The sequence below is a fragment of the Xenopus laevis genome, chromosome 2L (genome assembly GCF_017654675.1).
Source record: "Xenopus laevis strain J_2021 chromosome 2L, Xenopus_laevis_v10.1, whole genome shotgun sequence".
In the NCBI taxonomy this organism is placed as follows: Eukaryota; Metazoa; Chordata; class Amphibia; order Anura; family Pipidae; genus Xenopus; species Xenopus laevis.
Window position 1 is genome coordinate 20,994,447 of NC_054373.1, and position 16,279 is coordinate 21,010,725.

At 39.3% G+C, this 16,279-nt stretch overlaps 2 protein-coding genes across 8 annotated transcripts in view; one reads left to right on the forward strand and one right to left on the reverse strand.

Moving 5' to 3' along the window:
- The window catches only part of arl13b.L (ADP ribosylation factor like GTPase 13B L homeolog), a 44,196-nt gene that overhangs the window by 21,392 nt on the left and 6,525 nt on the right, over nt 1–16,279 (reverse strand). For 6 of the 7 annotated variants that reach the window (XM_018245978.2, XM_018245977.2, XM_018245976.2 and 3 more), the window contains exons 3-4: nt 13,849–13,919; nt 13,231–13,480 (exon numbers count right to left, since the gene is read on the reverse strand). In XM_018245978.2, coding sequence (XP_018101467.1) covers nt 13,231–13,480; nt 13,849–13,919 — 321 coding nt within the window. Of the gene's footprint in view, nt 1–13,230; nt 13,481–13,621; nt 13,692–13,848; nt 13,920–16,279 lie in introns of all 7 variants that reach the window. The other variant, XM_041581596.1, reaches the window with a different exon arrangement.
- stx19.L (syntaxin 19 L homeolog) lies at nt 1,530–11,306 on the forward strand (the record flags this gene model as incomplete). The annotated part of the gene is given in 4 exon segments (NM_001094589.1): nt 1,530–1,702; nt 7,821–9,077; nt 9,078–9,930; nt 9,958–11,306. A coding segment is annotated over 1 exon segment (879 nt).

A 16,279-nucleotide genomic window follows, 5' to 3' on the forward strand; every position in this document is an offset into this window, starting at 1 on the left:
TGCTTCTATGCAGATTGGAAAATGCATCATAAATACGGCATTTATTTAGTATTCGCACACTTCTATATAGAAGCCCTTTTTTATTTTAATATGGTGGGGGCTTGTGGGCAGTGTAAATCACTAAACTGAAGTCACGTTCATGTACTCTCTGTTCCATGCGGCCCATTCCTGGAACCCGACAGTGAAGGCCAAGGCTCCAAGCCACGAGACAGCGAGGTCACGAAACGGTAATGGCAAAATATGAACTGCAATCGTATATTAATATGGAAACTTTACTTAATAATAAAACTGCAGAGCTCAGACTAAGGTTACTTACATCTTTTATCAATGGTAACATATTGCCATAGTCTATTTTGCTTCTACATACACGCATTACTTTAATATACATTCAATAGTACTTTAATACAATTTCACATTACCCTGCGTAGAACACTGGCCCAGCAAAGTACCTTTATTTTGTCTTTAATGTGGGTGATGCTGGGACATTATTTGCCTACTTCTTATGGCTCTTTCCAGCTTTCAATATGGGGGTCACTGGGGGTCTAAAAACAAATGCTCTGTAAGGCTACAAATTTATCGTTATTGCTACTTTTTAGAACTCATCTTTCTATTCTGTCCCTCTCCTATTCCAGTCTCTTATTCAAATTGATGCATGGTTGCTAGGGAAATTTGGACCCTAGCAACCAGATTGCTGAAATGGCAAACTGGAGAGCTGCTGAATAAAAAGCTAAATAACTCAAAAACCACAAATAATAAAAACCAATTGCAAATTGTCTCAGAATATCGCTCTCTGCATCATACTAAAAGTTAATTCAAAGGCGAACAAGCCCTTTAATCATGTGCCTGATTTTCAGCCTTAAAATATATATATATATTTAAATGTGTGGCCTTACCTATTGACTACTTTTGTTAATTTGTGTGAGTAGAAACTTGTTTTTCTCAACAGGAACCCCTATATAACATTTTTTAAGAAGTCTTATTAATCAGTACTATCCCTTTAAAAAATTCTTAAATTATACACTTAAAATATAGGGACGACATAGAATCCAAATTTGTTGCACCTGTCCAGTTTACAGACATAGGCTATAAAAAGGAGCAGAAAAATAAGTCAACAAAACCATACACTTTAAAGTGGAAATGCATTAAAATTCTAAATTTCAATATGAACTCAGTGGTATAGTAAATGGTTAGATTACAGCCTCCCAATGCAGCCTGGGAGGTATAGTTCATAACTAACCCTTGAGCATTATAAAAAAAAAAAAAAAAAAAAAAAAGAGTCTTCAAGTCTGATATTGTGTTTGGTAACTATAATAAAAACTATACTTTTGTAGCCAAGAATAATAAGCTTGAAACAAGAGAAACTTGCATTGTGTGTGTGTGTTACTGTAGCTTTAAGTTTCTGTCTCATTCTTTGATTGGTAATTTACATAAGGTAGATCCGCCTCCAAGCAAAAGGCATTGCCTTATAACAGGCAGAACCAGATTCCTTTCAGTTTACATAAGGTTGAAACGTGTGCTCTCAGAGCATTCTGCTTTCTGTCGGATCCGAATAAGGAGCAATGAAGGGAGGACTGCAAAGGGGGCAGCTAAACTGCAACTGCCATATAATAATATATCCCATTCTGTACCAACTGCACCAGCAACCCTGTATGGACAGACGCCACCACATTAGTCCAAAGACTACAAGACAGACGCTGGCAAGGTAAATTGTACCTAATTTATAGAGCCTCCGACATACAGAATATTTGATAGGAAATGACCAATGTATTAACCGACTTGCACATGTTGCTATCGTTACAATCTCAGTTGCTGGTGCCAGCCAATTGAAATAGTTTTAGTTTGGTTTAAATTAGAGGCTTGGCACAGACAGGTGTGTTTTATTACCATTTCTTGTAAGCTAGCTCTGTGCAAAGTGTACGTGTCCAATATTATATACAATTATTGCATTATTTCCTACAAAAATATTGTTCTATAGAAAATAAAGGGAAAGAGCATGGCTTGAACTACAAATCCCAGCAACCCCCCTGATTAGGCAATGGAGTTAGAGCACTGGAAAAAAACCTTGGCAAGACATTTACGGTAAAGTTCTTGACGGCTATCAAATTCATACTTAGAAGTGTTTATAGTCACAGTAACACACCCTTTTTCTAGGACTAATAAGCATGTGGGTTCCATTGCTGCCTTGAACCCGATTTTGCATGTTCCAAGTAGGTTTCCTCCCAACCACCAAAAACATTGTTTGTGTTCTCTTCAGGTACATCCAGTCTGGTTCCCTGTTAACCTGCATTTCACTGTAACAATGTTTCCGTTCTGGTTTAATCACAGTAAAAAGGCAGAAGTTTTCAGACCTTCGTAGTTTGAATTTAGCACCCACTTTTCTGGCAAATATCTGTATAGCACCCTTTAGCTCTAAACATAGATATGTGGAAACTGCCACTCAATAATGGGGTCCACAGACTGGATTATATACAGGGACCCTCAAGCAAACTTAATTTTTTTCTTTGTACACTTTGTTTTGCTTCTTCTATCATTTAACTACTCACTGTATAGGACAGAGTGTATACACCTTCTACTATAGAACGTGTATACACTCAGTCCTACACCGTGAGTAATTAAAAAATTAGATAGTTCAGTAAATAAACCACATGGGGGCCCATTTACTTAGCTCGAGTGAAGGAATAGAGGAAAAAAACTTCGAAACTTCGACCATCGAATGGGCTACTTCGATTCGAACTAAAAATCGTTCGACTATTCGACCATTCGATAGTCGAAGTACTGTCTCTTTAAAAAATACTTCGACCCCCTAGTTCGCCACCTAAAACCTACCGAGGCCAATGTTAGCCTATGGGGAAGGTCCCCATAGGCTTCCTAACAATTTTCTGATCAAAGAAAAATCCTTTGATCGATGGATTAAAATCCTACGAAGCATTTGATTCAAAGGATTTAATCGTTAGATCGAACGATTATTCCTTCGATCGTAGGAATAGTGCTAAATCCTTCGACTTCGATAGTCGAAGGATTTCGATTCGGCAGTCGAATATCGAGGGTTAATTAACCCTCGATAGTCAACCATAAGTAAATTTGCCCCTTAGTGTAGAGGTTCTGTACTAAGTGGGTTATTTACTAAACTCCAAATGTATCTATTTTTTTTTCATTAAAAACCAACAACCAAACTCCAATGCACGATTTTACCTTATTTAATTAAAAACCTCAAATTAATATAAATCGGGGGGAAAAACCCGATAAACTAGCAAAAACCTGAAATGTTTTCGGATTTTTTTCCCCAAAACTCTGAATTTTTTGGGGTCTTTACCCAAAAAACATGAATTTTTCAGATTTTCGGTCTAAACCCAGCACAAACCATGATAACTTAAAATTTGAGATTGGTGCCTCTCCTATTGATTTATACAGGACCTCGACAGGTCTGAGATGGCGGATTCGGGCTTTTTGCAGTATCATGGTATAATAAATATCAAAAAATATGCGGGTTTTTTTTCCTTGAAAAATGTGAGTTTTTGCCATAAAAAGCCCGCCAGATAAATTTGAGGATTAGTAAATAACCCCCCTCTATCATGGGAAACTTCATCCATGCTCAGGTACAGGTATAGGATCCCTTATCTTATATTATAGCTGTAACTGCAAAACCATAATTGTATTTTTGTGGTACCTGTTAAAAGTTCTTACTATAAATCTATGTACCCGGTTCAAACCTACTATCACAGACACTCTAAGGGGCTATTAGTTTCTGTTATTTAGATTAAGCTTTGTTTTAAGTGGGGAGCATTGAAATGTAAACCATAACAAAACAGTTACCTGGCCCTGCAGCTGTCCTAGAATTGCCACTGCACAGCATATATTTTGTGCATCTAAAGCTGGCCATAGACGCAACAATCCGATCGTACGAATCGTGATCGAAATTAAGACTTTGATTTGAATGGTTAGTGGAGGGTCAGGAGATGGGAAAGTCCGATCGTGCGTTTATTTGTACGATCGGATCTTTGGGTCTATGGCCAGCTTAAGAGACAATCACCTGTGGTCCCATGACATGTATTAGAGGCACCTGAATGGCATCCTTAAAGGACCAGTAACACCATTTTTTTTTATTCAAAAAATACAAACTACACCCTCCAAATAATACTTATGTCCCACTGCATGTTGTGTATTTACCTCAGATTTAGCATAAAATTGACCAAAAAATGTCGCCTCCATGCTCTTCAATGCATTTTGAAAAAAGGCGAAAAGGCGATCAGCGCGCACCCGACAGCTCTCCTCACAGGACTTCCGGAAGTCGCGTCATGAACCAGGCAATTGAAGGGCTGCTTCAGTGGATCACGCAACGGCTGGGGGAGAGGCACACACGTGTAAGGGCTGCTTCAGATGATCGCGGGGGAGAGGCACAGCTGATGGAATGGCTGCATTTAAGGATCGCCAAAGTATGCGGGAAGAAAGTTGAGAGAGATAGGAGGTGGGGGGAGGCTGAGAGAGACGGATACAGAGGTGGGGGAAGGCTGCTGTATGTGAAGGGCACTGCTGGGAGACAGGAACGGGGAAGGCTGCAGCATGCGGAAGAAACGACTGAGGGAGACAGTAACGGAGGTGGGGGCAGGCTGCTGTATGTGAAGGGCACTGCTGGGAGAAAGGAACAGAGGTGGGGGAAGGCTGCAGCATGCGGAAGAAAAGACTGAGGGAGACATAACGGAGATGGGGGCAGGCTGCTGTATATGAAGGGCACTGCTGGGAGACAGGAACGGAGGGGGGGAAAGCTGTGGTATGTGGAGGAAAAGCTGAGCGAGAGAGGAACGCTGAGGAAACATAAGGAGAACACTTAGACTTTGACAGCCAAGAAGACGCTTACAGGTAACTAATGGTTGCTATGTGACGTCACTTCCGGAAGTGACGTCACAAAACAGGAAGATGGAACCCGAAGAACAGGAAGAGGCTCACGGCGGCGCGCAGGCAGGGGTGAAGATGCTTTTCTAGTGCTACAAGATGGCGTGGCCCCTTGGACTCCATGAGAAAGCTGCGGTTTCAATTTTTTCCATTTCCCTTACTAGAAAGCAGGATGCAGCTGCAAATTGGGTGTTATTAATGTAAGTACTTTGACTTTGTCTGGGTTCTCTAAAAGGTGTTACTGGTCCTTTAAAGCTTCAACCGTAGGGTTATTCCTTGGGTGCATATATAGAAAATTCTAAGGTTCTGGCACACACAGCATTTTCTCAGCAATGGCCACTCTATGTAAAGTATCACAGTGATGTCACAAAACAAACTAATTTCTGATTTAAGAGGCCACCTTCTAACCTGGACCCTTGTTCCAACCTTAAAAATGCTAAAGTACATCTAAAAGGAGCACTCATTCAAAAATGTTCTCTCCATGCACAGTTACACTGTACTTTAATACTTCAGTCAACAGTAGGTGCAATAAAGTATCCAAATATCCTTGTGCAGCAGTAGAAGTCTATATTCACATGCCCTTCAAATGCACTTTGGTTAAGGTTTTTCCAAGAAACTGATAACAAGTGATATTTTTAACCAGTTAGAAAACTGCTACTAGCCCATAGCAAAAAAAAACCCAACCCAAATGTTTTGCATGCTTATCACTTTTTAGGATAATCTTGATACATTTATGAATATTATATAATTTAGACACCACTTGGTTTAGGCTAGGGCCAGAAATAAGCCTGTGGATTTCGGCAGGCTGATTTCTGCCCTGTCCAGCCCTAGCCTTAAGGTGGCCATACACAGGGAGATCCACTTGTTTGGCGATGTCACCAAACGAGCGGATCTCTCCCCGATATGCCCACATTGAAGTGGGCGATATCAGGCTGATCCGATTGTGGGCCCTAGGGCCCAACAATCAGATCAGAATGGAGGCTAAACGAGCCTTCGGATCACGAGACCACATCAACAAAAAGAAGTGCCCGTGATCCGACAAGATTTTCTAACCTGCCCAATCAGCATCTGGCAGACTTTTGGCCAGATATCGATCGGGAAAGCCCTTCTCAGAGCTCTACACTCGGGCCGATAAGCTGCAGGCTTGGTCTGTCGGCAGCTTTTATCGGCCCTTGTATGGGGGCTTTTATGCAAGAGCAACCAGACTTTACCAATCTGGGTTTTACTTTAGTGATGCTCTCCCATCCAGGTCAAGTCCGATATAGAATACTCTTCTGTGCATGTTTATGTGTATATTTAAATGAACGCCGCCTCCAGTTTCTCCAGGACGGTGACCTAACTGAATTGTCTATAGACAATGCTCTATTGAAATCTCCTAAACAACAACTAAAACCTGGTTGATCACAATCATTCTTTTGAGCACCCCTGGGCTAGGGTGTCGCCTTCCTTGCATACCAATATGAAGACAATAAGTTGAAGAATAAAGCCTTTTTATGCACAGCACATTCCTTCCACAAGTTTTGAATGGAAGTATTGTGCACCTCTACCAACCACAGACAGCTTGAGCTAAAGGTGGCAACACATGGGCCAGTTTGTGGGTTGAGCTGACGGATACCATATGAGGGGCCACACACACGTGTATATATTATATATATCATTGCATTTGGGACAACCATCCAAAGGAATGGAACAGCAGCCAACCAAAAGTAATTTTACCTTTCACACGTGCCTAGGCAGCACAGTCCAAACTAACCTCCCAAATTTGGGCACATGGCCAGCTTACTACTGTTACAATATCAGTAACACTCAACGGAGGAGAATATTGTAAACGCTTCTACCCTTAGAATGAAATGCACATTAGCACTGCAGACTTTGTGAAAGCATAACTCATACCCATTTAAAGGAACAGTTCAGTGTAAAAATAAAAACTGGATAAATAGGCTGTGCAAAATAAAAAATGTTTCTAATATAGTTAATAGCCAAAACACGACTTCCTGCTTTTCAGCTCTCTAACTCTGAGTTAGTCAGCGACTTTAAGGGGGGCCACATGGGACATAACTGTTCAGTGAGTTTGCAATTGATCCTCAGCATTCAGCTCAGATTCAAAAGCAACAGTTATGACCCATGTGCCCCCCTCAAGTCTCTGATTGGTTACTGCCTGGTAAATAATCAGTGGAAAGCAAGAGAGCTGCAAAGCAGGAAGTAGTACTCTGGCTATTAACTATATTAGAAACATTACATTTTTGGCTAAATAACTATATTAGAAACCTTTTTCATTTTGCACAGCCTATTTACTCAGTTTTTATTTTTATATTTTAAGGACAGAAGTGAAGAGAATATGGTTAATAGGAGTTTTGTATTATTTTTATTGATGAATCTGGTGAGTCGCTAATAGATCGGCACACCAGTGCCTTGGGAGCCATTTTGATTTTTTTTTTTTACTGAACTCCTCCTTATATTTCAGGTTCATGTATGGGACCAGTTATCCAGAAAGCTCCAAATTACTGAAAGGTCATCTCCCATAGACTCAATTTTATCCAAATAATCCAAATTTCTAAAAATGATTGCCCTTTTCTCTGTAATAATAAAACAGTATCTTGTACTTGATCCAAACTAAAATATTATTAATCCTTATTGGAAGTGAAACCAGCCTATTGGGTTTATTTCAGGTTGACATGATTTTCTAGTAGACTTAAGGTATGAAGATCCAAATTACAGAAAGATCCCTTATCTGGAAAGCCCCAGGCACCGAGAACTCTGGATAACAGGTTCCAAACCCACGCTTTCAGCCCTCCACTCATGTTCACAACAGCAGAGGGCCCAGAGTCGGATATCCCCTCTATTATTTATAATTATTATATGTATGTATGTATGTATGTATGTATGTATGTATGTGCAACTTGTTTATTTGTCTTTTATTCGTTCTCTAGGCATTTGTAGAACATATTCTCTGTTCTTTCCTGTTCCGTAAAGTACAAAATGAGGGATCGCCTTGAGGAGTTCCTGCAGAAAGCCAAAGAGCTGGAGTTGTGCAAGGAGACTGAATCCTCTTCAGTGGACCAAAAGGAACCAGATGAGCTGCAGCAGCAAGCTGTGATTTTTGAAAGGGAGCCAGTCGTTGACAGTTATTTACATGAAATCCAGAAACTGAAAAATGAGATCAATGAACTTTCCAATTCTGTGACCAAGTTTGGGCAGGAGCAAAAGGTCCTAGTATCGAGCATGCGAAGATTCAGCGTTATGAAGAGGGAGGACAATATTACCAAGGTTATCAGAGTCCAAGCAGACAACATTAAAAGACGACTGGATTCTTTATCCCAGGTTGCTAAAAAATTTGAAGTGGAACACGGCCCAACATCAGGAGTTACCCGGATACTCAAGGGTCAGCACTCGGCTTTGTTCGGAAAGTTCCAGAGCATCATGCTCCGGTACAACGAAACAATTGCCTCTAAGCAGTCCAAATGTAAAACCTTCATCATAAGGCAGTTAGAGGTAGCTGGGAAAGAGGTCTCTGAGGAGGAGGTGAATAAAATGGTGGAGCAAGGAAAATGGGACGTATTCAACGAGAACTTGCTCACTGAAGTCAAAATCACTAGGACGCAGTTGACAGAGATCGAGCAGAGGCACAAGGAGCTGGTCAGTTTAGAAAATCAAATGAACGATTTGAAAGACATTTTCCTCCAGATTTTTCTTTTGGTGGAAGAACAAGGGGGAATGATAAATAACATTGAAGTGGCCACACAAAACACGGAAAACTATGTTCAGCAGACAGCAGAAAAGTTCAAACTGGCGGCGAAATACAAGAGGAAAAACCCGTGCAGGGTACTTTGTTGCTGTTGCTTCCCTTGCTGTAAATAGGTGTACAGAAGTGGATTTGTTAAAAGGAAGCTGCCCTGGAGTGGTTCAGCAGACATGCTGGCTGGGAGTTGTCTTTTTTCCCCCACTGGGAAATATCACGAAGGTGGACATTTGCTTGGCAAGCTTTCCCATTGCTTGAGAAATAAACTCTAAAAAAAGACTGACTAAATAAAGCCTTTCTAAGCATTGCTAAACCAAACCTTTAATGACAGCGGTTTCCAAACTGTGAGGCTGCCCCCCTCCCGGAGTACAGAGCCTTTGCTTAGGGGCACCCAGATTAAAGGCCAGTTAGATATTTTGAAAGAATACCTTATTCCTCTCTTACTCCTACGCTAGTGAAACTTCGCCATCGTTCGGCGCCCTGGACGTAGCTTCGCATTTTAGTGAATTAGCGTTGTCCTGGCAAAATGTGGCGATGTTAGCGAAGCCGTCGCTGGCAAATTTCCGGAGGTTAGTGAATTTGCCCTTAGATGGGAGGATAAGCAGAAAAAGTCTAGAAACCTCTGTTTCCAGCTCTTAGGCCCACGGCACACCGGCATTTATGACTGCAATCACAACTCTCGTCCACATAAATGTTTATACTTTTGCTAAAACACAGGATAGAACAGACTTTACCACTAATGACATTATTGAGGGTTGAGGGGATAAAGATAAATGGTTGTGAATGAAGATCCCATGCAAAAGAACTTTTCTAGTAGCAAAACAGCCAAACTGAATCCAGTTATTGTTTTTGGTTTTCAAGCCTGCAAGATGCCTCCGTCTAAGAATTCCTGAAATAAAACAGTATTCTTCAGATCTCTAGGGTGGTTACTAAACGGATATTTTGTAAACTAAATTACTAAGAATACTAAGAGGAATGTTCAGCAAATGAACATTGAAGAGGCTCCGGATGCTACATGTTTATAGGTCTTAGTCTTCAGTTCCCATAAGAAAAAAACTACGTGCACCCTTGGGCTTAATTAGGATTTCCTTTTTGACTGTAAAGTTTGGGCAAACAGCTTATTAGGGGCACGTCAAAACTCTTCTGTGCATGGTTTGCATTTAAAAAAAAGTTATTCAAGAGCGGGAGTTGCCTTACAGCTTACCTCAAATATGTTATTCTTTCTAGACAAATAATTTATGCAAGATATTGCTCACATCTCAATCCCATATACTAGATGAATATTTGTGGGAATGAAAAGGGTGCTTCGTGCGTCAGCGCTGTTATGGCTGTTATGGAGGAGTTGTCCATAGTCAAGGCAAAATAAATGTATTTTGGACTTATATGAAAATGAAGATGAAGTAGCAGTTAAAGGTGCAGTTCAGTGTAAAATAAAAACTGGGTAAATAGATCACAATAAAAAATGTTTCTAATATAGTTAGTTAGGCAAAAATTTAATGTATAAAGGCTGGAGTGACTGGATGTCAAACATAACAGAAAAGAACACTACTACGCTGAGTTAGTCAGTGACTTTAAGGGGGCCACATGGGATATAACTGTTCAGTGAGTTTAAAATGGATTCTCAGCATTCAACTCAAATTCAAAAGCAACAGTTATGACCCATGTGCCCCCCTCAAGTCACTGATTGGTTACTGTCTGGTAACTAATCAGTGGAAACCAAGAGAGCTGAAAAGCAGGAAGTAGTTTTCTGGCTATTATGTTATAAATCCAGGCCAGCCTTTATACATTACATTTTTGGCTAACTAACTATATAAGAACTTTTTTATTTTGCACAGCAGATTTACCCAGTTTTTATTTTTATACTGAACGATTCCTTTAAAAGGACCAGTAACGTCAAAATGTTTTTAAAAAAATGCGTTTGTATAGAACGTAAAAAAAAAAAACACCAAGACATATTTAACTTTAAAATCGCAAAGTCTTTATTAAAAAATAACTTTCAGAAACTCTGCTTGCGCTCTTCTTCAGAAAAGGTGTCAGTCGCTCGATTTCTCCTCCCTAGCTATCTAGGCAGGGAGTAGAAATAGAGCGCTGCACGATGAATCGTTGCCCTGTCGCCTTTTATGAAGAGGAGCGCAAGCGGAGTTTCGGTAAGTTATTTTTTAATAAAGACTTTGCGATTTTAAAATTAAAATATGTCTTGGTACTTTTTTTCTGTTATATACGAAATCATTTTAAAAAAAAAATGATGTTACTGGTCCTTTAAGCACTGTGAAGTAGAAGAAAATGCTTGGTATGCCCCCTATAGTCATAGCCAGGCAGAAGTCATACCTTCAAGCAGTAGGGTAGGCCTATCACCCATTGCTGGGCCTAGCTAGATAATGGAATATTAGCTTTATCTCTAGGACACCCTTGCACTCTGAGCAGCCAGCTATACCCTGGTAATTACTTACCCTTGTTTAAAGGGGAAAAAAAGTTTAAATCATCAGCATATGATTGCAGTTGGACGTTTCAGTAAAAATTTTCATTGTAGAAACTGTAAAGAATTTGTAAAGAAGTCTGGACATTTCTGTAGTTTTCTTGCTACCCTGTGACAATACTGTGACACATATGAGAAGGCACTGGTTGTATATATGTTACTCTGTTATGCTATATTTATTATGGTCAATAAACGTGTGTGAATAATTGGATTTGTCTATTGGCGAATAACAAGGCACAGTTCCTAGTATTGAAAACATGGAGCAGCCGGTAACCGAACAGAAACTATAACCCTGAACTACACAGGTCTCTGTAAAATGTGTCACATCAAACAAGCCAAATTGAAACCTTTGTTTATATAAATAAAGTCCTGCCATTAAATAATATATGTATCTAATAGTAAGGAGGATATTTACAAAACTCAATTTATCTGGTCTGGCTTTTTGGGGCAAAAAGATGAAATTTTTGTGGATTTTTCTAAATTTATTAAACCCCGATGCGGCAAAAAGCCTTAATACGAAAATCAGACATCTCAGACCTGTCAAGGAAAAATTCAGGGTTTTTGGGTAAAAAAAAAAAAATTGATAGAGTGTCTCGGGAAAAAAAAAATCGTATGATTTAGGTTTTTGCTTGATTTTATGTTTTTTCCCCGATCCGATTAGTTATTTTTATTAATAAATAAGGCAAAAATAGGTGATAGGAGTTTGGTTGAACTTTTTTTATTGTAATTATAAGATAAAAACCCTGCTGTGGTGTGATTTGGGAACAGCAGTTAGATGATCATTTACATAACCAGTCTACACACCAACATGAACAGATGAGTCCCATCTCTAACTACTGCCACAATAAGGTTTCTTGCATCCAACTAGTTCAGTGATCCCCAACTAATGACTCATAACTTCCATCGAGTTCAATGATCCCCAACTCGTGACTCATAACTTCCATCTAGTTCAGTGATCCCCAAATAGTGATTCATAAGCAACATGTTGCTCACCAACCCCTTGGGTGTTGCCCTCAAGGAGCGCTATACAAATAAAAATATACATACAAAATATGTCAATAAATGGCTAAATTAAACAATTAAATATTTTATAAGTTACAGAAAAATACACAGAAAGAGAGCATTACCCAACTTAGCCATAAGGGGGCAAAATAAACGCCTTCCTGATCCCAACATGAGGGCATATTTACTGAAGGGTGAACCTTAAGATTATTATTAACATTTATTTATATAGCGCCAGCATATTTTGCAGCACTGTGATTTGGTGTTTTCCCCAAAAACTGAAAATTTGGCACAACTAGTGATGGGCAAATTTAGAAGCCAGGCAGAATTTGCCGCCGTCAAAGGGTTTTGACGCCGGCGACAATAAAATGGACGCCCATTGACTTTAATGTGCATCAAAAGTTGAGAATTTCGTGGCAAAGCGAAACAGGACAAATTCACCCATCACTAGCCACAACACCAGCAATATGTTAAAATGGGAGTACAACCACTTTTTGCATATTAAGTTTGCACTGGTACACATCTTATTGACTGGTGAAATTTCTCCACTGCAAAATTCAGCAATAAGATCAGTTTTCACAGGCAGTCGGAGTACAGCTATTATCCAAATTACATAAGTACCAGATTCACCATGAACTAGTATCCCACCCACCCACTCACTGTCCTCAACTTGCTGCAGTCATCTGACACTGTGCAACAGGGGCAGCCCAAGGCTTTTGTGCAAATGAGCCTCTTAGGGTGCAGACACATGGGTTAAGTCAGTGTTTTTCGAGTCGTTTAATTTCTCCACATCGTTCCAAATTGCACCTCAATTCAGTTCTATAGTGATCGCCTGAATCACCTGGTCATTATGGCTCAAATGCTACAGCTAGTAGTTTCAAGCAATGCTCACATGGCATTACAGTGTACCATGTGGGTGAAATCTAGCAAAGATCTACAAAGGCCAGACACAAGGATTCGTCCGAATCCTGCTGAAAAAGGTTGAATCCTGGCCGAATCCCGGATTCAGTGCTTCCCTACTTAGAATTGACCATTCAATAACTTATTAAACGTTGCCTTAAAGGTGAAGCACCCCTTTAATGCATTAGAAGCAATAGCATTAGGAACTAGTGTTTTTACTTACACCAGCACAGGTTTCCCTGAGATCCTGGGATGCCTCAGAACCTCCGCTATGGTTTCCTTTGTTTCCTCCATCCGCTCCATGTCGCTGGAATCAATAACAAACACGACCCCATAGGATTCTGCATAATAGTTTTTCCAGATTCCTCGAATTCTCTTTCCACCGCCGAGATCAAACATTGTGATGTCAAATCTCCCCTGTTTAATGTCGGCCTTTGAAAATCCAACAGTTGGAGCCACGTCTTCTGGAGACTCTGTTCCACAAACAACAAATTAGTGCATCGAGTACAATGGCCGAAACCTTTTTGAGCAGCAAAAACATAAAATGATATGCAAATTATGCATTCACTTCTTAATTTAGTAGATACATCACTATTGTACAATCTCTGCCCTATCGATTCCAATTTCACATTTATGAGTGGGAGCTGCCATGCTTGTTGCTTTGCCAGAGGCATTCCCCATAGACTGCAAAAGAAAAGCAGAAGGATTCGGCCGAATCCTGCTGAAAAAGGCCAAATTCTGGCCGAATCCCTAATTCATAAATATAAATGTATCCTGTGTGTATAATATGGTATTAATACATAACTGCATTTATTCATTTAAGTTTCAAGCTAAAAATTACCTCCTTGGATTCCCTTCACAGTTGCAGTTTTTCCAGCGTTATCAAGTCCCACCATAACCAACGTCACTTTTCTGTAAATATAAAAGACTTTAATTAGTTCCATTTACACGGGATAAACACTAGATATTTTTTTCCCTTAAATTGTAAAAACTTTGCAAATTTAGATTTAGCCTAGACTATGACCCACACTATAAACCAGAGTAGCCATAATCTTCCTAGGTTTGCTTATACATCATCCTATTAAATGTGGTGGTTCACCTTTACGTTAACTTTTAGTATGTTATAGAATGGCCGATTCTAAGCAACTAAGCAATTGTTCTTTATTATAGTTTCTTAATTATTTGTCTTCTTCTGACTCTTTCTTGACTTCTTTCTTTTTCAAATAGGGGTCACTGACCCCATCTAAAAAACAAATGCTCTGTAAGTTTACAGATGTATTTGTTATTTCTACTTTTTATTACTTATCTTTCTATTCAGGCCCTCTCCTATTCATATTCAAATCAGTGCATGGTTGCTAGGATAATTTGTTCCCTGGCAACCAGATTCCTCATACTGGAAACCGGAGAGCTACTGAATGAAAAGCTAAATAACGCAAAAACCTGGACAGAAGAGCGTACATTTTACAGCTGAGGTATTATTAAGCGCTAGCCTTCCAGCTGCAGTATTGTACAATGACTTTAAGGAATGGTTCACCATTAAGTTAACTTTTATTATGTTATAGAATGCCCAATTCTAAGAAACCTTTCAACTGGTCTTCACTATTTTTTTAGTTCTTCAATTATTTGCCTTCTTCTTCTTCTTCTGACTCTTTCCAGCTTTCAAATAGAGGTCACTGACCCCATAATAAAAAATGCTCTGTAAGGTTACACATTTATTGTTATTGCTACCTTGTATTACTCATCTTTCTATTCAGGCCTCTCCTATTCATATGCCAGTCTCTTATTTAAATCAATGCATGGTTGCTGTGGTTAATTTGGACCCTAGCAACCAGATAGCTGAAACTGCAAACTGGTGAGCTTCTGAATAAAAAGCTAAATAACTCAAAAAGCACAAATAATAAAAAATGAAAACCAATTGCAAATTGTCTCAGAATATCACTCTCTAGATCATACTAAACGTTAATTTAAAAGGTGAACAACACAGTCTATTGTAAAAAGATCATAACCGAATAACTGTAAGGAAAATACAAATAATGCAATGTGTATTATATATCAGAAAATTGCATATGAAATAAATCTGTACCAATCACAAGCATTGATTGTAATATAGAGCCTATACACCCAACCCATGAAGGTTTTGCATCTCCAGACCATGCAGAGCCAGGGCCAGCCACAAAAAGATCGGGAGCCAGGAGATGGTCTGGATTATGTTCACAAGTCTCTAGGAACCTGTCAGCTGTGTTTGTACAAGTAAAGCATCGCACATTCCATTGCAAATATTTCTTCAGAAATTATATCTTACTCCCGACCTTCGAAGTACCATCCTAACTTAAAGGGCAACTGTTGCTAGTCATTTGTTAAATTACAAATAAATAAACTTAGATCTCACCACTTGTTCATTAGAGCTGCTACATGGGGTCAATTTGAGATCTTTCTAATCAGTTGTCAGCAGGTTTCCTTAGGTTGCTTAAAGGAACAGTTCCGTGTAGAAATAAAAACTGGGTAAATAGATAGGCTGTACAAAATAAAACAATTTCTAATATAGTTAGTTAGCCAAAAATGTAATGTATAAAGGCTGGAGTGACTGGATGTGTAACATAATAGGCAGAAAACGACTTCCTGCTTTTCAGCTCTATAACTCTGAGTTAGTCAGCGACTTTAAGGGTGGCCACATGGGACATAACTGTTCAGTGAGTTTGCAATTGATCCTCAGCATTCAGCTTAGATTCAAAAGAAAACAGTAAATGACCCTTTAGTCTGTAATCAATTAGTGGAAAGCAAAAGAGATGAAAAGCAGGAAGTAGTGTTCTGGCTATTATGTTAGACATCCAGTCACTCCAGCCTTTATACATTACATTTGTGGCTAACTAACTATATTAGAAATACGTTTTATTTTGCACAGCCTATTTATACAGTTTTTATTTTTTATACTGAACAATCCCTGCAAGGCCGCCTTTTGCTAATTTACATAAACATTTTTTTTAGTAATGGGGAGAAGATGATAAACTTTGGTTATTCACTTTATCTTATGACAGATGACAGGGCTGACTGAAGGCCCGCGGGCCAGATGTAGCCCTTCTATAGATGTGTATGACATCATTGTTACAATGTGGCCCTTGATGATGTAGGAAGATGAAACTTTAGCCCACTAGAATTAGTTACGCTACCTTAAAATACAGTGGGATGACACAGCTTACTGTATGTGCATTACATGTGTTTTCTGTGCATAGTCAAGTGCATACCTCCCACCATTTTGAAAAAGAAAGGGGGAC